The 26,571-nt window shown below is 40.9% G+C and overlaps 1 protein-coding gene across 1 annotated transcript in view; it reads left to right on the forward strand.

Moving 5' to 3' along the window:
• The window catches only part of LOC126215118 (5'-3' exoribonuclease 1), a 185,714-nt gene that overhangs the window by 33,952 nt on the left and 125,191 nt on the right, over positions 1-26,571 (forward strand). Inside the window, exons 9-13 of the mRNA XM_049941772.1 lie at positions 181-276; positions 2,408-2,571; positions 7,570-7,791; positions 9,269-9,416; positions 25,749-25,860. Of these exons, the coding sequence (XP_049797729.1) occupies positions 181-276; positions 2,408-2,571; positions 7,570-7,791; positions 9,269-9,416; positions 25,749-25,860 (742 nt within the window). The remainder of the gene's footprint in view (positions 1-180; positions 277-2,407; positions 2,572-7,569; positions 7,792-9,268; positions 9,417-25,748; positions 25,861-26,571) is intronic.

Here is a 26,571-nt window from a genome sequence, read left to right on the forward strand (position 1 = left end):
TGATCAAAAAGTTGTAAAACATTGTGAAATAATGAAGTTCCTATCTTACAGATTGGTAGGTGAAGTGTTGGTATAATTGTTAAGTACTGTTTATTCTCTTAAGGAAAATTAGATATGACAATGTCGTGGACTGCTTTCAAGTATGAAGGGCCTGTAAGGTGTCCTCTTTGGATGTTTCAGTACAGGCCAGATCAAACTGAAGATGCAATGGATGACAGCCCCAGGAAGGCATTGGACCCCGACCTCAGTGATCTGATCAGCCGCACTGAAGACATGGTGAGCCAGCGTTTCATAATATGCAAGAGTGGACTTCACAAAGTCCAGTTTGTCTGTAGTTTACATTTCGGTCTGACGTTAATTCCACTCAGACATATCGATTGCTGTTACGTGGTACTACAGAGCTATTTTCATACCTGTGTCAATAATTTTTTTTCATGTTTTACAAGTTGTAATCCAATAGGTTTTCTTGGTGTTATTGATTAGTGTTTCAGGTGCTCAGCAGAGTTGTCAATATCAATTTATGCCCAATATTTTGATGACTGGGCCAACTCTCTGGTTTGAGTCCAGGCAGTTAGTACATACAATACATACAACAACACAGCTCACTTCTCCTGAAGAAAACCTTTGTGTCACTCTTCGAAACATTGTGCGTAAGATGGAATTGACAACTCAACTGAAACATCGAAAAGCACACTATTAGTAAAAGTTTATTCCTTCAGAATTTTCAGTTCCGTTTCACAACAAGTTACATAGTTTTGAGCTTTTGAACACTGTGACTTAAGTTTCCTTTTTGTTGGTGTACCATATTAGGGTTATTTTGTTTTGCATTTCCTTTTAAATATCCCCATGACGAAAATCATGAACAGCCAATACCAGTGAATTAGTTGGCCTCAATCCTCTGAAGACTTCGTGAATGCGAGATGTAGGTCCGCCTTGCTGGAAAAAGGGGTACTGCCTTTTGTGCTCATTTACCTGAGGGCAGAAGTGCTCAAAAATTTCAGGATAAATGTCTGTGCTGATAGTGGTGCCAAAGAACATTGGGCTCATTCAACTACCGGAAACAGAGCACCAATCTGCAATCTTTTTAGTCAAGAAACGTCCGCCCACTTATTGCCAAGGTTGTTTTGAGTACCTTGCAGAAGTTTCGTTGGGAAGTCCTTACACATCCTCCGCACAGTCCCGATCTCTCCTCATGTGAAGCCTTAAGAAAGACATTTGTGGCTGTTTATTTGCTTCAAAGAGGTGCACACATTGGTACTATCATGGTTCCTTGGGCTACAAACATTTTTCCGTGAAGGCATTGACCATCTGCTTTTACACTGGGTAAATGTATTGACAGTTATGGTGAGTACTTCTGAAATAATAAACAGTTTACTTAATTTCACTGCCCCTTATATTTAAAAGTAGACTAAGCTATTAGACAAAATCCTCTCACACTGTCTATAAAGCAATCATCTTCTTTTGTACTTTCAATTATATATTTGTCACGTCTTCCATGAAATTTCAAGAGATAGGCAACTGCATGAAGTGTCATGGGAACCAGTGCCCCAAGACTGCTTACATTGGCCGTGGAGGCCCCAAAGAAACCCTGAAAAGTGCTCGCAAATCAGGACTCTGGTGAAGCTGTTATAGATCTGTGTGATAAATAAGATTTAAAAACAAAGACAATTCTTGGTTTTTATTTTTATTTATTTTTTATTTTTTTTAAACTTTGTGTAAATAAAAATTCAAAATCTGACATTCATCAGTAGTATTAAATTTTTTTCCTGCTCATATTGTATGTGTATTTTGTGTGTATCGTAATTGATGCTGCTCTGGATTCGATTTTGATGAAAAGGTAAAGTGGTTGAATTGAAAATAAGATTAATCTCACACTGATGAGGAGCGACTGAAATATTTTAAAGTATATGTGAACTGTATATCTTATTTATATCCACAGTATTAAGAGTAATTAAGAAACAATGTTAGAAAGATGCACCAGAATATCTGCTTATAATAATTAAATTTTATTAATGACAGACTGTTTAGGCATTTATTGCCATTGTCAAGTATGTCTAGAATGATGCGACATCCATATTATGTTGTTAGTGTACTAACTTATAAATATCAGTGTTTTGATTAGATGGTAAATGATGAAAATATATATACAAGAACACATAATGCCATAAGAGAACAGCTGTCAAACTACAATTAACATATTATTTTGATACATTTACATCATTTACCATCTAATCAAAAAATTGACAGTTATAAGACAGTTCGCTAATGATGTATACATATTGAGGAAGAAACAAGTGTTTTGCGTAGCTGCCAATAACAGCAGAAATAACAGACATTCATTGAAAATACAGAAATTGTATTTGTGACTGCTCTGTTGGTGACGGTGCCTGCCTCGTTTGACACACAGCTCGCAGATGGACTGTCGGACAGTGAGGAGCCAGAGTTCTGCTTGGAGGATGAGGAATTGTCAACTGCAGGGAGCGATGAAGAGGAGAAGATATTTCTGCAGGAGTTCGATCTTCACAAGAGGGACTACTATATTAACAAACTGGAATACGAGGCAGTCACGCCGTGAGTATCTTGCTTGTTTTCCTGCTCTAGATGTTGGGAAGCTTTAGTCACTTCAACGTCATTTAGTTACAATGTAATGCGTCTACACTTCTGAACAAACCATTGGCCAATTTAGTTGCGGCTTCTTTTTTTGTCATGACATTTTTTGTAGTTTTTCTGTTTTCTTGTTCATGTATGACTAGATTACTCCGGAACTTTGTAAAACCAAATCCCAAATATGGGACAGTTGTACTCAGGTTTTTCTTGCTAGTCTTGAAATTAAGTTCTGTAAAAGTTATCAAGTTCTGACAAAACTGGTACATCATCTTATTGCTTATAATATTGCCGAAATAGCTGTCATATAATTCATTTGTTGATATTGTGAGTGCGATATTTATTGTGTACGCTTCTTCCCTCCTTGAAATTTACTCTGGTCATCATAATGTTGCTCTTGCTGTAATTTGCACACTTTCAACATTGCAATGATTGTGCATTCTGCCACTTTTTCTGGTCAGCATCACTAATACTTTCTGCTGCTCATCATCAGTAAATTTAATGATGTTGACAGCAGGTGGCTGTGGCTGTTGGCAAAGGTACTTTCTGTGCTTGCATCAAGAGGTAACAGCGCATACTATTTTTGATTAGAACGTGGCTGTGCTTTGTTATTTGACAAAGTTAATCCCTGCTATGGCTGGACCTATGGGTTCACTTTGTTGAGTAACAGTTAACAATAAATAGGGACCTGAAAAATTCACAATTTACAATAAGTGCAAATAGTGATGCAAATTTTGCCTCAAAATGCAGAAACACAAAATTACCTATTAAATGCTGTTTCATAGTGAATTGTATCCAGATGAAGTATTTTTATCTGATATAGTTTGAAAGTGGTTCATTTTCTGTATGTAAATACAAAAAATTTACTCAGTTTTTGAATACTGGTATTGAAAATCATCTGCTGAAACCCAGTTTCTGAAGATAATCTGTGTAAGAATGTGTTTTCAAAGCAAAAAGATGATGAATGCAAAAATGTATCAGTGTGCTTGACATGCTGGTGCTATGCCAATCCTGGATGGTTGAATGGTCTATAAAGGATACACACTGTGTAATGCATCGTTGGACTCAGTTGCAGGACGTAGCATCTTAGAACAAAGGAACACGTCTTTGTCTGCTAGCCAAAGTTCAAGAGTTGGTATAAAGTGGACACCAAATAGCAGTTTTTTTTAACTGTGATTGCAGCAAAAACTGGTAGAGGTCAGACCTGAAGTACCTTGTTTACAACAGTGCCAACATTAACAAGCAATTGTGTAGTAGCCGTTACTGTCTGCAGAGGCTGACCTCCCACCACTGGACTTGTTCCATCCCAGTAGGCTTTCTGCTGCTTCTGTTTAATAGAAGTTTCTCATCTCAGTGTCGTTCATAACTTCACTACAGCTGTTTAACCTTTACCGTACCTCATACTTGGTTCTACAACTCAGGTGAAACCATTAAAGACAGAACTGTCTGTCTAGCTGCCCCTGAACAGTAGAGCAGCCTGACTCATGGCCTTTTCAGCCCTACTATACTTGTAAATTCTTCCTTGCTAGGTTTGTAGCCTATCCCCAATGTTATTCAATCTGTGCATTGCGGAAGCTGTGAAGGAAACCAGAGAGAGATTTGGAAAGACAATTAAAATTCAGGGAGTTTGCCAGTGTCACTGTAACTCTCCTAGATGGATATTGGACTTGCAAGATAAGTTTAACAGAATGGATAGTGTCTTCATAATATCTTACAAGAGAAATGCCAGCAGAAGTATAAGGAATATAATAGAATTTAGTCTAATTACTTTAGACAGTACTGAGGAAATTACATTACAAAGGGGGGAAATGAAAGAAGTAAATGAATTTAATTGTTTTGGCAGCAAAATGTGTAGAAATAAAATGCACCTCATAGAAATTGTCCAAATGTGAAATTGGTAGATGTGATGTACATATACAGACAAACAAGTTATTACAATTTCAGAGAAACTGAATGATTTATTCAATAGAAAAAGCTTCACAAATTGAGCAAGTCAGTAACACATTGGCCCACCTCTGGGGTGCAGGCACTTAATCGGCTTGGCATTGATTGATAGAATTGCTAGAGGTCCTTCTGAGGAATATTGTGCCAAATTCTGTCCAATTGGTGCATTAAATCATCACAATCCGGAGCGAGTTGGAGGTTTTTGCCTCTGATGATTCGAAAATATTCAATTGGGGAAAGATCTGGTGACCTTTCTGGCCTAGGTGGGGTTTGACATGTACAAAGACAAGTAGTACAAGCTCTCACTTTGTATGGGTGGATATTATATTCTTGAAATGTAAGCCCAAAATGGCTTTCCATGAAGGACAACAAAAGGGAGGCCTGGCCTCCAGACATGTCTTCACTGGTCATCAACACTCAGTTTGAAGCAAGGCTCATCAGTGAAGACAATTTTACTCCAGTCAATGACATTCCAGGCTGAAGGTGGTCCGGAGATGCCCTGGATAATGGTGGTATACCAACCCGATTGATGCCCGCCATACGTTCAAACAGCCAGAAGTGATGATCTGAGGTGCCATTTCTTTTCATAACAGGACCCGTTTGGTTGTCATCCAACACACCCTTACAGCACAGCAGTATGTTGACAATATTCTATGCCCCGTTTCGTTGCCCTTCATGGCAAGCTGTTGTGGGCTTACACTTAAGTAAGATAATGCTCTCCTGAACATGGCGAGTGTTTCTACTGCTTGCCTCTCTGCTTGCCAAACCCACCCTTGGCCTGCAAGGTTGCCAGATCTGTCCTCTATTGAGAATGTTTAAAGCCGTTTAGACAGGGGCCTCCTACCACCTCAGGATTTAGATGATCTAACACACCAATTGGACAGTGTCTGGCACAGTATCTCTCTAGAGGAAATCCAACTGTATTAATCAATGCTGTCTGAATTACAGCTAGAGGTGGAACAACACATTATTGACTTGCTCAATTTGTGAAGCTCTTTCTCTTGATTAAACCATCCAGTTTCTCTGACATAGTAATCGTTTGTTGTCTGTATATGTACTTCACATCTACAAATTTCCATTGCATTCAGATAGTTCTTTGTTGTGTGTCATTTCTGTCTTAGAGTGTAATTGGCGATGGCTGAGGGAAAGAAGGTATAAAATGCCGGTCCACAATTGCACAAAAAAACATTTCAAAAAAGAGGATTTTCTTAACATCCAAAGTAAATGTAAGTGTTAGAAAGTATTTTCTGAGCGTGTCTGTCTGGAATCCAGCCTAGTACGGAAGTGAAATGTGGACAGTAAGCGGTACAGACAAGAAGAGAATAGAGGCCTTTGAAACCTGGTGCTACAGAACATTGGATAGATAGATCGAGTAACTAATTTTGGGAGGCGGGGGGGGGGGGGGGGGTTGAGTCATGCTTGAGAAGAAAGAAATCATTGCACAACTTGATTGACTAAAATATTTGATTGCTTTATAGGACATGTCCCGAGGCACCAACAAATAGTGAATTTTGTGCTATTGGACAGAAGTGGGTAGGGGGTGGATTTTATTGGGAGACCTAGGTATGAATACGGTAAGTAGGTCCAAATGGAACGGATGTAGGCTGTGGTTGATATGCAGGAGTGAAGAGGATTTCACAGGATAGATTAGCATGGAGGGTGGCATCCAGGCAGTCTTCAAATTGAAGATAGCAACAACTACTACTTTTGTATCCCACCTGGAAGGCGGCACTTGGGTCTGCTCCTGTAAACTGAAGGGTAGGCCAAATGTAGGAAGTGAGTAGGAGCAGGTGAGGTAAAAATATCATTACTGCTTTTAAAGTAAAGGTGGTTTTACTCTAAGTAAGACAATAAATACTGGGTTACATAACTTTGGCTATGATGAGCACGTAGGTGTAAAGCTGGATGTATCAAAGCCAACACAGGCAAAATCTGTAGTGACTCGCCCACTATGAAAATGAAACAATGTTGGTTGGTCATCAGCTCGTGAACAAATGGGCAGAATCTGGAGCCACGCTTGTAGAACTGCACGGCACCGGCTACAGGGTGCTGTCGTCGGTGTCGGTGTCGGTGTCGTAGCGCCAACCTAAGAACTTGTATACCCATGCCATGTCATCGTAGCTATCGATACCGCAACAACAACAACTACTACTACTACTACTAATACTACCACTACTACTTTCAGATGAAACTGTATTGTTCCAGAGACCTTTTCAGGTCTTAAGCATATCTGATATATATGTCCAGACTAAAGCGACAAATGAAAATTTGTACCAGGGCTGGAATTTGAAGCTGGGTCTCCTGCTTTTACTAGGCACATGCACTAAACACTACACACCCTGGCACAGTGGTTTTGCATAACTACATGGACTACCCTACATGCCTCCTTTCCCAGTCAAAATTTCCATTATAGGGAATATTAAATGGGCTGAGGTGTGAATGAGACTTTAAATTTGGGAGGGATGCGTGCTAGGGTAGTTCATGCAGTTGTTCAGTGCCACTGTGCCGGAATGGCATAGTGATTAGCCAGTCTGCTTAGCGAGCAGGAGGCGCAGGTTCAAGTCCCGGCCTTGGTACAAATTTTCGTTTGTCGCTTCAGTATGCGCATATATAATAATGACATTATTCTTCCTTGCTTCTATAATTGTTTCCCATTTACCTGTTTTATTAATCTGTGACTTGAGTGTTCTGCCCATCTTCTACACTGAATGGGTTGCTGTCAGCCAGATGCTTATCTCCCACCACAAAATGAGCCACAGCAGTTTATGGTTCTTGCACTTGCCCCCTCTTCCTGCATTTTATTACTTTTTAAGACTTTCTTTTAGCTTCACTCTTCTTAGCGTATGTTATACTGGAGGTAATGCTACAAAAGATCAAATTGGCTGTCCACCATTGTCTCCTTGAATCCTTCAGTTTTGATTGTTAAAGGTAGAAGGGAGTGATGACCTCGCTGTTTTGTCAGTTTTGACCCCACTAATCGTTCTGCCTTCGATGTGATGGTGTAACTCTTTCCGTGTACAGGGAGGTGATGCGGTCGCAAGCGGAGGGCTACGTGCGTGCCATCCAGTGGAACCTGCACTACTACTACAACGGCGTGTGCTCGTGGTCGTGGTTCTACCCCCACCACTACGCCCCCTACGTCTCTGACATCCGTGACTTCTCGTCAGGCCTGCGGCTCGAGTATGACATGGGGAAGCCCTTCCTTCCCTTCCAGCAGCTGCTCGCTGTTCTGCCCACACTCAGGTAAGATATGTCGGTTTATTCCTGTATCTGTATGGAAACTGTTTTTGTGGGCCAGAGGTAAGTGCGGAGCAAATGTGTATTGGGTCTAGTTCACTTCCATCTATCTCACAACCTATTAGCCAGAAAGTGATGGAAACAAGCTCTTAAATAACAAAGTTAGAAAAAGGAGAACTATAAATCAGCCGCATAAAGACATCAAAGTATCTTTGATAAGGATAAAATCTTAAGTAATGAATCAAAATTTGTCCCAAGGCTGTGACTTGAACATGGGTCTGCTGCTTACTAGGCAGATATGGTAACCACTACACCTCCGTGGCATTGTGGCTCACACAGCTGTACGGATTACACTAATCCAATGCCCTCCCTAACACAAACCTCAATTCATGCCTTCCCCATTATGTACAAAGCTGGGATGCTGTTCCAGTATCGGAGAACCACAGCAATACTGACAAAGTAAGAAGGGGGGGAAATGGGCTGAAGACATGAATTGAGTTTTTTGTTAAGGAGGGCACTGGACTAGGGTTGTCCATACAGCTGTGTGAGCCACATTGCCATGGTGGTGTAGTGGATAGCACATCTGCTTAGTAAGCGGGAGACCTGGGTTCCAGTCCTGCCCTTGGCACAAATTTTAATTCATTTCTTCAGCTTCTATCTGTATCAAAGATAATGTTGAGACTCGTATGTTTTTCAGAAAAGTGTAATGCCGTCAGATCAAGAAATCAAAGTACTTCAATTTGAGAGAAATTTTGTTATGTCAAAATTTATTGAACGGTTTGAGTGCTACATGGGGCAAAATTAGTTAAGCAAACAACATAAAACTTATAGAATGTGCACAGTGTAAACTGTTAAACTACCTTGCCAGGGCTCGCAGCTCCACAACAATCATCCAGTGAATTAAATTGCTTCGATCAAAATGTTTTAAATGTTGTTGTGGCATTTTAGCACCCTTCAGATAATAGAGTCATACTCACTAAGTAGTAAAATTGTAAACATATAGTGTCGTAAGAATTGAACTGTCAAGCTACTGTCAACCCATAATTGACACATTATTTTGAATATGTTTGTTATTTACCTTCTTGTCAAAACAGTGACAGTTATAAGACAGTTTCCTAACTACATAATATCGCTCTCTCACCAATCTAGATGTATTTGACAGTGGTAGTAAATACTGAAACAGCATGTCATGAATAAAGATTAGTTACTATAAGCAGCTAATCTGGTGCATAATAGTGTCATTTTCTTTGATCATTTAACAATTCCACAAGAAAAATTCATACAAAATCTGATGGTATCTAGTGGAGATAGTCTTTAAAACTAGACCACTTGACATGAGATCACCTTTTATTTGTAATGAAGTATGTAACGCAACATTAAGAAACAGATGTATATCTACATCACGAGACTTCCAAACAACTGTAATTAAATCTGTCACACTCTCACTATTATCCAGTGTGAGCTGTTTGTTCCTTCCTTCCAGCAAGAACCTTCTGCCTGAGCCTTACCAGCATCTCATGGAAGACAAAGACTCTCCACTCATCTCTTTCTATCCGACGGACTTCAAGACAGACCTAAATGGGAAAAAGCAGCAGTGGGAAGCTGTCGTCCTGATACCGTTCATAAATGAGGCAAGTAGTAGGCCACTGCATTTAACAGGAGTAATTTACTGTGTTGTGTTAGGCAGAGTGCCACCGTGAGTCTGAAATATACACCACCTGATCAGAAGTATCTGCACACCCCAGTGCGGTGCAGAATTGATCACTAAGGGCCGATTGTATAAAGCGGATCAAGCTTAACCTGGAAATCTGTGTTGTATAAACAGTAATCCCAACTCATAACACCATGAAGTTGGATCATACAGGGTGTACATAAAGTCTGGGAACACTTTCAGTTACTTATTGCACAAGAACTAAACACTGACAGATGTCATACATATTACATTTTGAAGAGAAACTCTGAAAGGTTTTTTTTTTTTTTTTTTTTTTTTTTTTTTTTACAAACATTCGATATGCAAACCATGCGTGACCCGGCAGACATCAATACGGTAATCGAATTCTTGCCATACCTCTCCCAGCATGGCATCGTCAACTGTGGCAGTCGCTTCCCATATTCTCTCCCAGAGCTCAGCTACATCACATGGTAGAGACGGTTCATACACCAAATCTTCAATGTGTCCCCACAGAAAAAAGTCACACAGAGTGAGATCTTGTGATCAGGGAGGCCATTTCATGAAACAGCTGTCTCCTTCTGTAGCAAGGCACCTCCACTCTCCATGTTTGCGACTAGCGCTGACTATTGGCAGATTACCAAACTATGCTGTGGCAGTATACATGAAAAAAAACTTTCAGGGTTTCTCTTCAAAATGACATGCGTATGACATCTGTACAATTTTTGGTTATTGTGCAATAAATTTATGTAGACCCTGTATTTGACTGGTGAAAATTCACGGTTCAAAGACAGATTCTGCTCTAATCGTCAGTATATAGTATTGTGGCTTTACGAATGTCACTTTTGGTTTTAGCAGATACCAATTGAAATAGTAAAAAAAGTTATTATTAACACAAAAAATGGTAAATAAGTATGTGACTATGCCACTCTAATGCAGCTGTTGCTATTTTTTTTTTATCTGGAAGGTTATATTAAGGAAATTAAATAGTTATAAATATAATAGAGGGAAACATTCCACGTGGGAAAAATATATCTAAAAACAAAGAGACTTACCAAACAAAAGCGCTGGCAGGTCGATAGTCACACAAACATATACACAAAATTCAAGCTTGCGCAACAAATGGTTGCTTCGTCAGGAGAGAGGGAAGGAGAGGGAAAGACGAAAGGATGTGGGTTTTAAGGGAGAGGGTAAGGAGTCATTCCAATCCCGGGAGCAGAAAGACTTACCTTAGGGGGAAAAAAGGACAGGTATACACACACACACACACACACACACACACACACACACACACACACACACACACACACACACACACACACACCCATCCGCATATACACAGACACAAGCAGACATTTGTAAAGGCAAAGAGTTTGGGCAGAGATGTCAGTCGAGGTGGAAGTACAGAGGCAAAGATGTTGTTGAAAGACAGGTGAGGTATGAGCGGCGGCAAATTGAAATTAGAAATTAGCGGAGATTGAGGCCTGGCGGATAGCGAGAAGAGAGGATATGCTGAAGGGCAAGTTCCCATCTCCGGAGTTCTGATAGGTTGGTGTTAGTGGGAAGTATCCAGATAACCCGGACGGTGTAACACTGTGCCAAGATGTGCTGGCCGTGCACCAAGGCATGTTTAGCCACAGGGTGATCCTCATTACCAACAAACATTGTCTGCCTGTGTCCATTCATGCGAATGGACAGCTTGTTGCTGGTCATTCCCACATAGAATGCATCACAGTGTAGGCAGGTCAGTTGGTAAATCACGTGAGTGCTTTCACACGTGGCTCTGCCTTTGATCCTGTACGCCTTCCGGGTTACAAGACTGGAGTAGGTGGTGGTGGGAGGGTGCATGGGACAGGTTTTACACCGGGGGCGGTTACAAGGGTAGGAGCCAGAGGGTAGGGAAGGTGGTTTGGGGATTTCATAGGGATGAACTAAGAGGTTACGCAGGTTAGGTGGACAGCGGAAAGACACTCTTGGTGGAGTGGGGAGGATTTCATGAAGGATGGATCTCATTTCAGGGCAGGATTTGAGGAAGTCGTATCCCGGCTGGAGAGCCACATTCAGAGTCTGATCCAGTCCTGGAAAGTATCCTGTCACAAGTGGGGCACTTCTGGGGTTCTTCTGTGGGAGGTTCCGGTTTGGAGGAGATGAGGAAGTGGCTCTGGTTATTTGCTTCTGTACCAGGTCGGGAGGGTAGTTGCGGGATGCGAAAGCTGGTTTCAGGTTGTTGGTGTAATGGTTCAAGGATTCCGGACTGGAGCAGATTCATTTGCCACGAAGACCTAGGCTGTAGGGAAGGGACCGTTTGATGTGGAATGGGTGGCAGCTGTCATTATGGAGGTACTGTTGCTTGTTGGTGGGTTAGATGTGGACAGACGTGTGAAGCTGGCCATTGGACAGGTGGAGGTCAACGTCAAGGAAAGTGGCATGGGATTTAGAGTAGGACCAGGTGAATCTGATGGAACCAAAGGCATTGAGGTTGGAGAGGAAATTCTGGAGTAGTTCTTCACTGTGAGTCCAGATCATGAAAATGTCATCAATAAATCTGTACCAAACTTTGGGTTGGCAGGCCTGGGTAACCAAGAAGGCTTCCTCTAAGCGACCCATGAATAGGTTGGCGTACGAGGGGGCCATCCTGGTACCCATGGCTGTTTCCTTTAATTGTTGGTATGTCTGGCCTTCGAAAGTGAAGAAGTTGTGGGTCAGGATGAAGCTGGCTAAGGTAATGAGGAAAGAGGTTTTAGGTAGGGTGGCAGGTGATCGGCATGAAAGGAAGTGCTCCATCGCAGCGAGGCCCTGGACATGCGGAATATTTGTGTATAAGGAAGTGGCATCAATGGTTACAAGGATGGTTTCCGGGGTTAACAGACTGGGCAGGGATTCCAGGCGTTTGAGAAAGTGGTTGGTGTCTTTGATGAAGGATGGGAGACTGCATGTAATGGGTTGAAGGTGTTGATCTACGTAGGCAGAGATGCGTTCTGTGGGGGCTTGGTAACCAGCTACAATGGGACGGCCGGGATGATTGGGTTTGTGAATTTTAGGAAGAAGGTAGAAGGTAGGGGTGCGGGGTGTCGGTGGGGTCAGGAGGTTGATGGAGTCAGGTGAAAGGTTTTGTAGGGGGCCTAAGGTTCTGAGGATTCCTTGAAGCTCCGCCTGGACATCAGGAATGGGATTACCTTGGCAAACTTTGTAAGTGGTGTTGTCTGAAAGCTGACCCATTACATGCAGTCTCCCATCCTTCATCAAAGACACCAACCACTTTCTCAAACGCCTGGAATCCCTGCCCAGTCTGTTACCCCCGGAAACCATCCTTGTAACCATTGATGCCACTTCCTTATACACAAATATTCCGCATGTCCAGGGCCTCGCTGCGATGGAGCACTTCCTTTCATGCCGATCACCTGCCACCCTACCTAAAACCTCTTTCCTCATTACCTTAGCCAGCTTCATCCTGACCCACAACTTCTTCACTTTCGAAGGCCAGACATACCAACAATTAAAGGAAACAGCCATGGGTACCAGGATGGCCCCCTCGTACGCCAACCTATTCATGGGTCGCTTAGAGGAAGCCTTCTTGGTTACCCAAGCCTGCCAACCCAAAGTTTGGTACAGATTTATTGATGACATTTTCATGATCTGGACTCACAGTGAAGAACTACTCCAGAATTTCCTCTCCAACCTCAATGCCTTTGGTTCCATCAGATTCACCTGGTCCTACTCTAAATCCCATGCCACTTTCCTTGACGTTGACCTCCACCTGTCCAATGGCCAGCTTCACACGTCTGTCCACATCTAACCCACCAACAAGCAACAGTACCTCCATAATGACAGCTGCCACCCATTCCACATCAAACGGTCCCTTCCCTACAGCCTAGGTCTTCATGGCAAACGAATCTGCTCCAGTCCGGAATCCCTGAAGCATTACACCAACAACCTGAAAACAGCTTTCGCATCCCGCAACTACGCTCCTGACCTGGTACAGAAGCAAATAACCAGAGCCACTTCCTCATCTCCTCAAACCCGGAACCTCCCACAGAAGAACCCCAGAAGTGCCCCACTTGTGACAGGATACTTTCCGGGACTGGATCAGACTCTGAATGTGGCTCTCCAGCAGGGATACGACTTCCTCAAATCCTGCCCTGAAATGAGATCCATCCTTCATGAAATCCTCCCCACTCCACCAAGAGTGTCTTTCCGCCGTCCACCTAACCTTCGTAACCTCTTAGTTCATCCCTATGAAATCCCCAAACCACCTTCCCTACCCTCTGGCTCCTACCCTTGTAACCGCCCCCGGTGTAAAACCTGTCCCATGCACCCTCCCACCACCACCTACTCCAGTCCTGTAACCCGGAAGGCGTACACGATCAAAGGCAGAGCCACGTGTGAAAGCACCCACGTGATCTACCAACTGACCTGCCTACACTGTGATGCATTCTATGTGGGAATGACCAGCAACAAACTGTCCATTCGCATGAATGGACACAGGCAGACAGTGTTTGATGGTAATGAGGATCAGCCTGTGGCTAAACATGCCTTGGTGCACGGCCAGCACATCTTGGCATAGTGTTACACCGTCCGGGTTATCTAGATACTTCCCACTAACACCAACCTATCAGAACTCCGGAGATGGGAACTTGCCCTTCAGCATATCCTCTCTTCTCGCTATCCGCCAGGCCTCAATCTCCGCTAATTTCTAATTTCAATTTGCCGCCGCTCATACCTCACCTGTCTTTCAACAACATCTTTGCCTCTGTACTTCCGCCTCGACTGACATCTCTGCCCAAACTCTTTGCCTTTACAAATGTCTGCTTGTGTCTGTGTATATGTGTGTGTGTGTGTGTGTGTGTGTGTGTGTGTGTGTGTGTGCGAGTGCGAGTGCGAGTGCGAGTGTATACCTGTCCTTTTTTCCCCCTAAGGTAAGTCTTTCCGCTCCCGGGATTGGAATGACTCCTTACCCTCTCCCTTAAAACCCACATCCTTTCGTCTCTCCCTCTCCTTCCCTCTTTCCTGACGAAGCAACCGTTTGTTGCGAAAGCTTGAATTTTGTGTGTGTATTTGTGTTTGTTGTGTGTCTATCGACCTGCCAGCGCTTTTGTTTGGTAAGTCTCACCATCTTTGTTTTTAGATAAATTAAATAGTTAATGATAAATCTCGTAACAGCTCTTGAGAGATGACTCGTAATTTATGTGATTAATTCAAAGGCATTTTATAAACTTGTAGGAGCAGAGTAAGAAAGGAAAATTAAAAATATTTGCAGTGAACAGTTAGGTATGGGAACCAGCCAATAGCGATTCACCATCTCTTACACATTTTCTCTCTCGGCTCAAGTAGCAGTAACTGTGCAATTTGTATTAAATTTTTTAATTACCAAACACGTCCTTAAACTGCTATGATATTTCCATATGCTTTGATAAATATAACATAAGCAAGTATTTTGAAATAAACTAACTGCATAACTCTATTTCATTTGATAATGTTGGAAGCTGAAGAAGTGAATTAAAATTTTTGCTGCGGCCGGGACTCGAACCTGGGTCTTCTTGCTTACTAGGCAGCTATGTTGAGCATAATGCCGTGGTGGTGTAATGGTCAGCATATCTTCCTAGTAAGCAAGAAGACCCAGTTTCGAGTCCTGGCCACAGCACAAATTTTAATTCACTTCTTCAGCTTCTAACTTTATCGTAGATAAATTAAAGACTTAAATGCCTCAGGGAAAATTTAATTTAAGATCTGTTTCATTTGTTTTGATGACTCAGAAGTTGCGTTGTGGACTTCAGTGCAGATCATCACGCATTGGAATCCGTGTCAGTTCTCGGATTTTTTTTTTTTTTCCATTTGTTACTACCTTCTCCACTTTATTGGTTATAAATATAATTATAACAATAATACCATGCCATTCCATTCAATACTATTGCATCCATACCATACACTCCATTTTCCGAGTGTTCTGGACCGCTGTTGGGCAAAATTCTGTGTGCAACAACCTTTGGTGAATTACATTGTTTCCTTTTATTTACTTTATAGATATCTGAGTATTCAGATGTGGCCACTGAAGATGATGATGTGATCCAGTGAGCTCCCTACATGTTCCGTGAAAGGGTGAACCTCCTCTTGCAGTTAAATAACCAGTGATTTAAGCTTAGGTTTTGTTTGGAGAAAAGTACTGTAGAGTTGTTGGAACTAAGGCTCAGAGACTATCTGATGAAACCAAAAGAAACCAGCCACCAATTGTAATGTGCATGTTTCTATTAACTTTAAGATATTATGCCATGGGAACCTATCAAATAGTGGTTGGTGATCCGTTTAAAGTAGACGTAGCAACAGCCTGCAGAGTTGTCCATAAGGTATGAGCCTACATTGGCTCATTAAAAAATGAATTTATCAAAATACCAATGGATGAAAATGACATTAATAACACTCAGCATAATTTTTATCAAATAATGCAGTAGCATTTCAGGCACTGTTGACTGCACCATTATCCCCATCAAAGTGCCAGGTGCCGACAGTGCTGAGATCTTTAGAAATTGTCACAGGTGGTTTTCTTTAAATGCACAAGTCATCTTGGACGCTAAGCTGTGATTTTTAAGTATCATGGCTGGGTGGCCATGATCTGCCCATAACAGCAATACTTTTGGAAACTTACACATACATGCTCAATTGGAAATAGGAGAAATTCCAGAAGAGATACTTCTGGGAGTCGGTGGCTATCAGTGTTGCAGGTATTTGCTGATGCCGGTACTTTGTCTAGAAATGGCGGTTGAGTGAATCTGTAAATGTGCCCACAAGAAAACCAGATTAGCATTTGAAAAAATTTTTGTAGTAATAAAAAGACACTTTTCCTTAGAACTCAGAGTGAAAGTAAATCAGTTAGAATAGTTGCAGCATTTGTCTTGCACAATATGGCTGTCAGTGCATCAGTGGAGGAGCCTGAAACTGATGACAGTGTATTTTCTGGGAGAAGAGTGTACACAGAAATTACAGTACCTGCAAAATATGAAACCAACAGATGTCATAATACAATGATGACGGCATTTATTGATAATGTATTTATGTAAGAATTTAAAAAACAGAAATAAATGTACAAAGTGTCAGTTTGAAAGCCAGATTTTGTTTTCTTCTCTTTTAGTTCTAGTTACTTCTTTGTCTCCTGGCTATTGATTTCTGTATCGGAACAAAAACTCCATGAATAATATTATAATCTACCTTATACACAACAAATTCATCTCAAAACATGAATCAGAGCATGTTAAAATGTATGTACGAGGGTCGAATGAAATGTAATGCCTCCACCTTCGTAAATTGTGTTTGGATGGGAATATTTTAATAAATCGATTGCAGAAATAATCCTTAGAGTGTGATCTTTAATTACCAATATTCACTTTTCCACATAATCACCAGACAGTTGGAGACATCTCTGCAAGTTTTCTTAAGCCGTCATGGAAGAAGTCGACACTCTGTTTCCACAACCACAGTCTCACTGGTCTCTCAGTGTCTTCATCGGAAGCATAATGATGTCCCCTGCAGATCGTCTTTCATTATCAGAAATATGTGGAAGTCAGATGATGCTAAATCTAGACTGTATGGAGGATGCCGTATGGTGGTGAGATTCAGTCTCTGAAGTTCTGCTGTGGTGGCACGTGAAGTGTGTGGTTTGGCATTGTCATGCTGCAAGAAAACATTTCCCTTTCCGTTTTCGACCCTTGTTAGCCGTCGTTTCGAGTTCGCAGCATTGTGGTGTAACACTCTGAATTTATTGTTAACAGAATCTTCCGTTGGTTCTTGGTAGAACAACATTATAATAAATGAAAAGCACCAGTTTGCTTTTGTTCTACAATATTACTTTTATGGTGTTAACCGGTCTTCAGACATTTACTGAGTATTGTCACCAAAGAAGTTACAATGTTTGCAACAACATTGGAAGAAAAGTAACACATTGAGACTGAAGTAGAAATATACAGTGAGTAACATCTTTGACGATGTGGTGGTAATGCAATGAAAAAGTAAAAATTGAACAGTAAATAAATAACAATGGAGTAGACAGGAAAACCTTTAACACAGAATAGGAACACCGTGCCTACATAACAGTTTCTATTAATAAACAAAACTAATAAAATTAGTACTAGACAAGGCTACATCAAGCGGTATGAAACGTGGAGAGTGATACACAAACCAATTAAAAGAAGAGACAGTTATCAATGTAAATACAGAATACATAAGGAACTTAAGCAATATCAGTAAGATAAACAGAAATAAATAAATGCAGGAAAATGGAGGCATTTGAGGGAACATACAGTAAATGCAATCTTTGAGAGTGTGGTGGTACTGCATTTTAACATTAACATTATATTCAAAATAGTGGCTATGTAATAGTTTGCATTAAATAAATGAACAAAGTAAAATATGAACAATATTTGATGAGACAACCAAAAGAGATGTCAAACATGGACAGTAATACAAGTACCAGTTAAAAGAAAGCCTTAACTATTGGAACTACACTTAATGAATACAGGAAAATGGGAATATGTAGGAACAGACAGTGTGGGAAGTAATGAACAACAGAGATTATTCTATGAAGTTTAGGAGAGGGGAAGTGTTGAATAGTGTCTGCTCATTTAGGATTAGATCTGGACTGTGAGCTAGATCTTCGTTAATTTCCAGGGCTTCCAGCAGGTTGAGTTTATGGCCTTTGTTTGCTAAGTGAAGTACACAGGACACTGGCTGGTAGTTGTGACCCTCACTCAGTACATGCTCAGCAAATGCGGAGTCAGAATTCTGCAACTTTCAGCTATGTTCATGTTCAGCCAGCCTAGTTGCTATGTCTCTGCCAGACTGACCGATGTAAAATTTGTCACAATCAGTACAGGCAATTTTGTATAGCCCACTCTTGGCTAATAACTGGATCGTATCTTTGCTATTAAAAACACACTGGGCTGCCGTGTTCTTAACGTAGTAGGAAAGCCTATACTTGTAGGCTTTCAGTGCTTTGACTACAATCTGTGATACCTCACCTAGAAATGGTAGTGTACACCATTTCTTGCAGACAGTAGATGGGGAAGCAGGTGAGACATAGAGGAGGGGTATAATTTTCAGTTCTGTGCAAGATGTGGTTAATAAGAACTGGACTGTAGCAATTTTTTTTCTTCGGCGGCCTCACCTCCAAGGAATGTCGCACCCTTTAGACCTACATCATCCTGCACTCACATCTTCTTGTTCATCTTCGTCGTCCGGGAGTTGGTGTCGACTAAGATCGTTCTGCTGTCTTGTGGCGCGGGTGTCATCAAATATCCGCTGCCTTTCTCGACAGTAGCGCACCACATGTCCCGGTCATCCGCAATGGAAAGATACTGGTTGGTTATCTGAGTCCTCCAGGCGTCAGTCTTCCTTGGTGCCCAAACAGGTTCCTCATGCGGCATTGTAGGAAGGTACCTTCACCTGGATTTCGACTTTTCACCATTTTAAAGGGAAATTAAGGACGAGAGATTAGGCTCAATGTCTGTTCCACTTCCTCCCTTATGAACTCTTGAAGCGTCTCAGTTTTTTGCTTGCCGTGTAATCCACATGCCTTCTGAATTTCCTTCCTCACTATCTGATGAAGAACACTTGTGAAGTCAGTTCCTTCCACCATCACAGACATCGATACTAGAGATGGGCAAAACTGTTCTTTTCAGAGATTGGATCAGAACTGTTCACTCCCTGAAATGAATTAGCTGTTTTTCATGACTCACCACTCATTTACAAAAGAAAATAAATGAAAGGCACATTGCCCTTTAAACTTGGTTTATTCCAGTACTATACCTGTATTTTGATCTTATTTGATCCTATTTTGAAGTAACATAGATAATGAGTAAGAATTTTGTATTGTTTATTGAAATTTCCACGATATGACAAAGTTTTTGATTATTGATTTATTTTGCACTAGCGTGGTTTTTTGGGTGATCGGAAAATGTTGTAACTTGAGATTTACATTAACAATATATTTGGCTATAATGTATTAAAATTTCATTAACCTCATACAAATACATCGCAAGCCATATATTTTTCCTTTCGAAGACGCCTAAAATCGCAAAATCCGTACCAGAATAAGAAAAAAATATATAAATTTGACTGTAAAACGAAAGTGCTGCATATAGCCTTACGCAGAATAAAACAAGGAAAATATTGGTGTATCACATTTTGCGATACGTTTATCGGTTCGCTCGTAATTAAAGCGTAAATTCGAGTGTCCATAATAAAAATCCTATAGTAAGAGTAGTCATCAGGAACCTAATCCAATCAGTTTAAACAAATAAAAATAAAATAAAAACAATTGATGTATACATAACATAATAATGTAATATACATAGCGGTATTACTATGAAGAACAATATCCAGTGGGGGCAAACTCCGATGCAGAGGCGCTGAGTCGAGCAGGTCGAGCCGCGAGCTGTATTACTGCGTGAGCTGAGACCGCAGAGACCAGAGTGACACCAGAGTCGCTTTGCTCGACGCTCTGGCTAGAGTCGAGACGGTGGGGTGAGCGTTGAGCGGGCGAGTTCCGAGGGTGGGGGGAGCTCACCCGCTCCGAGACAAAAATTAATCGTCCGCTCCCTTGCGAGCAGGTTTTTGCAAGTAGTTCCTATGTTATCCGCTAGGTGGCTCTCTGTCCTGTTGCTGGCATCAACTGCCCAGAGGGCAGGACGTGCGACTGAAACGATCGCCGACAGAGTGCGATGCGAAGTTAAGCTGCGCCAGACACTGCACAGTGCACACGGCAGACGACGCACAGAGACGGCCCGGCATATGTGAAACACAAAATCCAATGGGGCACTGCACAATGCAGGCAGCCAAGGTAGAAGCAGGGCAGAGGCCGGCGCTGGCTGTGTTGTGTGGCGTGCACTGTGCTCTGACCAGCAGAGGCGCTGCTGATATGCTCCGTCTCTCTCTCTCTCTCTCTCTCTCTCTCTCTCTCTCTCTCTCTCTGCCTGGGAAACGTTTGGAGCTACCGTTCTTTTTTTCTGAATCACTGATTGTTCACTCCTTTGAAAGATTGAACTCTATGAATTAGTTCAAGAGCGGATCCCCCATCTCTAATCGATACAACACTTGGAAGCCGTTAAAACTTCTTGTGTGTAATTCTGTTTTGATGCATTGTCTCAATATACTGGCGCCATTTTATGAAGTCGTCTGCTGTTGAAACCTCCTTCAGGAGTAGGACTTGATACATATCCTCTGTATCACCCTTCATGAGATGTACAACCTTATCTTCCTCCTTAATTCTAGGATTCACTATTATATACATTCTTCCATAACTTTGTTTAGAACTGTGTTGAACAGAATAAGAGAGAGTCCATCACCTTGTCTCACACCTGTTTGAATGTTGAAGGGTTCTGAGATCTCCTCCATAAATGTTACTTTAGATTTCATGCCATTTAGTGTTTGTTTTATGATTTCTCTCGTTTTGGGGTCTAATCCCTTCTCTTCTAAAATTTGGAATAGTGAGGGCCTATCTATTGAATCGTATGCTGTTTTGAAACCTACAAATCTGCATACTACTAGTTTTTGTCTGAGAGCTCACGTTTTGAGTACGATTTTGAGGTTGAAAATTTGCTCCGGACATGATCTGTTTCTGTTATTATTATTATTATTATTATTATTATTATTATTATTTAAATTTGATTGAACATATTAATTTGTGATTTCAATGTAAAATGACTCATTCCTCAGCATCATGATCTGTCATGCGAAATGATCCATGGAACAAGAAACTAAATATTAACTTGCGTTTCCTATTAATCTTGTGAAAATTAAAGATCAATGGGTAACTTGAATTTTCTTATTGAATTCTATAATGTAATAATTGAAATACAAATTAAGGTACTGAGTCATAAAGGCCTAAAGCACACCATCATTGATTTTGAGATTGTAGCATGTATTCATGAGCCTGACAAATGTTGGCCCACGTTGTATGAGGGTGTACTGAAAAGTAATGGCTACTAATTTGTATTGAAAACTCTTAAAGCTTTTTAAATAAAACAAGCATTACTAACATTCTACACCTTTGTTCTTCATGTCTACATATTTACAGCCCTCTGCTGCTAGAGGGCTTCAAATTGTAGCATTTAACACGGCGGTGCGCAGTGTAACTGTGTCATTGAGTGAATGGCAAACAGTGTGCTGTAATAGAGTTTCTAAACACAGAAGAGTTTGTCTACATATGGAGCACTGCCTCCTTCAGCATTGCAATGCCAGGCTACACATAAAGGCTGTGAAATATACAATTATCTGATACTTTGGGTTCACAGTTATTAGTCATCCTCCATACAGTGCTGGCTTGGCTCCATCTGATTTTCATCTATTTCCAAAACCTAAAGAACACCTTTGAGGACTTCACTTTGATAGTGATGAAGTGTGTAAGTGGAGATGAGGTTCTGGCTCAGTCAGCAAAGTCAAACATTCCATAGTGATGGTATCAACAAACGGATCTCTTGTTGCGAGAAATGTTGTCATCGCCAAGGTGACTGTGTTGAGAAATAAACATGTAGGCTGAAGAATGAAAGTGTAGAATGTTAATAATGTTTAAGAGTTTTCACATAAAAAATTTGGAAGGACTACTTTCCAGGATGCCCTTTTAAATATGAACATTGACAAATAGCTGTGTTACCACTATCTTTGATGTTAACTTCCATATGGGCCCAAAACACGAAGCATAATTTTGTTGCTCTGCACTGTTAAGTTGTTAGAGAGTGTTGCTAGCATAATTTAGTGTCTGTGTGACATTCATAGTAGTACCAGGTAATTAGATTGGCAATACTGTTTGTTTTGAGTTGCTGTTGAAGATGGAGGCTATAGCTTGCAATAATGAAATGCTACAAAATAAAGGAAAAAAAAAGTCTAAGGGATGCAAAGTAGTGGAGAAAGGTCAGCAAGCAGAATAGGAACTTTGGTGAAGGCTATGTGAATACCATAAACAGGATGTTCACACGGAAAGAGCAGAGAAATGGTTACCTGTGTAATTAGCGAGATAAATGTAAGGTTTAACTACCATGCCAATGTTCGAAAGGCTGACTAAGCCTTTTGTTGTTGTTGTTGTGGTCTTCAGTCCTGAGACTGGTTTGATGCAGCTCTCCATGCTACTCTATCCTTTGCAAGCTTCTTCATCTCCCAGTACCTACTGCAACCTACATCCTTCTGAATCTGCTTAGTGTATTGATATCTTGGTCTCCCTCTACGATTTTTACCCTCCACGCTGCCCTCCAATGCTAAATTTGTGATCCCTTGATGCCTCAAAACATGTCCTACCAACCGATCCCTTCTTCTAGTCAAGTTGTGCCACAAACTTCTCTTCTCCCCAATCCTATTCAATACCTCCTCATTAGTTACGTGATCTACCCACCTTATCTTCAGCATTCTTCTGTAGCACCACATTTCGAAAGCTTCTATTCTCTTCTTGTCCAAACTAGTTATCGTCCATGTCTCACTTCCATACATGGCTACACTCCATACAAATACTTTCAGAAACGACTTCCTGACACCTAAATCTATACTCGATGTTAACAAATTTCTCTTCTTGAGAAACGCTTTCCTTGCCATTGCCAGTCTACATTTTATATCCTCTCTACTTCGACCATCATCGGTTATTTTACTCCCTAAATAGCAAAACTCCTTTACTACTATAAGTGTCTCATTTCCTAATCTAATTCCCTCACCATCACCCGATTTAATTTGACTACATTCCATAATCCTCGTTTTGCTTTTGTTGATGTTCATCTTATACCCTCCTTTCAAGACACTGTCCATTCCGTTCAACTGTTCTTCCAAGTCCTTTGCTGTCTCTGACAGAATTACAATGTCATCGGCGAACCTCAAAGTTTTTATTTCTTCTCCATGAATTTTAATACCTACTCCAAATTTTTCTTTTGTTTCCTTTACTGCTTGCTCAATATACAGATTGAATAACATCGGGGAGAGGCTACAACCCTGTCTCACTCCTTTCCCAACCACTGCTTCCCTTTCATGCCCTTCGACTCTTATAACTGCCATCTGGTTTCTGTACAAATTGTAAATAGCCTTTCGCTCCTTGTATTTTACCCCTGCCACCTTCAGAATTTGAAAGAGGGTATTCCAGTTAACGTTGTCAAAAGCTTTCTCTAAGTCTACAAATGCTAGAAACGTAGGTTTGCCTTTTCTTAATCTTTCTTCTAAGATAAGTCGTAAGGTTAGTATTGCCTCACGTGTTCCAACATCTCTACAGAATCCAAACTGATCTTCCCCGAGGTCCGCTTCTACCAGTTTTTCCATTCGTCTGTAAAGAATTTGTGTTAGTATTTTGCAGCTGTGACTAATTAAACTGATAGTTCGGTAATTTTCACATCTGTCAACACCTGCTTTCTTTGGTATTGGAATTATTATATTCTTCTTGAAGTCTGTGGGTATTTCGCCTGTCTCATACATCTTGCTCACCAGATGGTAGAGTTTTGTCATGACTGGCTCTCCCAAGGCCATCAGTAGTTCTAATGGAATGTTGTCTACTCCCGGGGCCTTGTTTCGACTCGGGTCTTTCAGTGCTCTGTCAAACTCTTCACGCAGTATCAGTGCCTGGCCTTTTATAGTCTGTATAATGGATGGTGAGGATTTCAGAAACTGTGGAAGTGTTACAGACCATACTACTGACCCAAAAGTTGATCTACATCTACATGGTTACTCTGCAATTCACACTTAAGTGCCTGGCAGAGGGTTCATTGAACCCATACTACTTATCTACCATTCCACTCTCGAATGGCGCATGGGAAATTTCAGTTCGAGCTCTGATTTCTCTTATTTTATGATGATGATCGTTTCTCCCTATGTAGGGGGGTGTCAACAAAATATTTTCGCATTTGGAAGAGAAAGTTGGTGATCGAAATTTCGTTAATAGATCTGGCCCAAAAGAAAACTGCCTTTGTTTCACTGACTGCTACCACAACACGTGTATAATATCAGTGACACTCTCACCCCTATTGCGGGATAACACGTAACGAGCTGCCCTTCTTTGCACTTTTTCGATGTCCTGATAACACTTTATAGTTCAGAAATTTTACAATAATGTTTTCAAAGGTTGCTAGAGTTGTTTCTGAAGTAACATATTCTTCGTAGGACACTTTGGGAGCCACTATTTTCTGCAGGTCACGCCGAGGGAGATGACAATTTGTCATTTCCCCGTAGTTTGTAGATGCCTAGCAAAATCTAGTGCTCAAATATGTATGTGGAAGAGAAATATCAAGCTCGAAACACGACGACGTTAAAGAGCTACTAGATTTGATGCCTGAAGTGGACAGTCAGTTTTATCTACCCCTCAAGTCACAGAATGTGCTTAATGAAAATTATTATAATGAGGACCACGAAGTGCTGGAATAGATCATAATTACATGTGTGGTGCATTTAGTATCTGCCTTTTTTGTTTTGATTCTGGTTTCACTAATTCCAAATTTTCAAACTTTCAAAAAGACACTATAGTCACTATTCCATATATGAAAAGTTTGTGAATTATGTTTAATAATAATAATAATTGTAAATGTTAATTGAAATTTCATATCCTCATTATTTCTTCATAGGAAATATAGGATGTTGAAACTTGGTTAAAAACAGTCAGCTGTATGAAAATGGTGGTTTTCCTACAAATCTGATTTTCACAAACATCTTTTTTTTTTCTCAAAACTTTGTGTCTCTTTTTTTGGTCCCTTATGGTCTTAGTGTGTCAGTCATTTGTTCTTTTAAAACAGCACTGGTTATTTTCATAATTGACACTAATCTGTTATACATATAAAAATTTACAAGTAAGAAAGAAAATAAATTTTTGTTGTTAGGAAATCTATGGCTTAGTTTCAAAAATGTTAAATTTTAATACTTCCACTGAAATGACAAAATATAGTGTGTGGACATGACTAGATTTAATTTATTTTCATTTGGAATTATTATGTATAAAAACTCTTATTCTAGTTGTGACTATGACTATAATTTATACTTAGGGCAGTTTGAATATAAGGTAAATGTTGGATGTGTTGAAACTAGGAAGAATTGAGGTGGTGATGGTAGGTAGCTCAGTTGAAGAGGGGGAGGGGGAAGGGAGTATCTGCCACTGTTCTGAGGTAGGTGAGACAGTAAGGGGCCACCAAGTTGCCATAGGGTGACGACCACAGAGCTAACTACTTTTCTGCCATATTTGCACTTCAGAGCTGGCTCGACAAATACTGCATAACATGTCAGTGGAATTTATTTTCTAGATCTTTTCATAAAGATGCTAAAGCTGTGACAATTTATCTTTTCTAATTTGCGTTCACAGGAGGAATTGCTGAAAGCGATGGCTCCCTACGAGTCTCAGCTGACGGAGGAGGAGCGGAAGAGGAACACTCCCGGCCCGATGCTAGTGTGCAAGTACACAGACGACGATCTTGGTGCGTATGTATGTGAGGCGTGTGGAGCACAAGTACTGGGTGGTTCAGAATTATAGAAGAGATTTCAGTCTTTTATTACAGACAAACTGTAAAAGATAGAAAAACATTGCGCAAGTCACTGGATAGAGAGAGGTTCAAAGTTTTGACACAGCTGCACTGTTGTGTGTTGCAACATGGCAACTACACCGCAAGACAAATTATCTTGTGTGTCAGAATCTGCAAAAAGTCAATAAGTCCGTAGCTCGTGGTCAAATGGCTATCATTGCTACCTCTTCACGATGGGGTCTTGGGTGCGATTCCTGGCCGGGTTGGGGATTTTCTCTGCCCTGTGACTGGGTGTTTGTGTTGTCCTCATCATTCCCTCATCATTCATGAAAAGTGGCGAGATTGGACTGTGTTCAGATGTGTACGGGTGCTGATGACAGCACAGTTGAGCGAAAAAATGTTTGTGGAGAAAATATGATACTGGCATAATGTTGGCTGTCCAGTAGTGTTTACAAATATTAAGTGGTTAAGTTTTTTGACACCAGGTCACTCTATTCAGTGGATTTGAACGAGTAAACAAGTAAAAGTTGTAACAATTCATGCCTATCTCCCGCCGCTGCCTAGCTCTACGTGGTGTGGTGGCTGATGAGAGTAACTAGGTTCATTCGAATGAAGATATGACCAATCACAACCATTTTCAAACTGTCTCTACTGTGCAAATGCAGT

The sequence above is a fragment of the Schistocerca nitens genome, chromosome 12, assembly GCF_023898315.1.
Source record: "Schistocerca nitens isolate TAMUIC-IGC-003100 chromosome 12, iqSchNite1.1, whole genome shotgun sequence".
NCBI lineage: Eukaryota > Metazoa > Arthropoda > Insecta > Orthoptera > Acrididae > Schistocerca > Schistocerca nitens.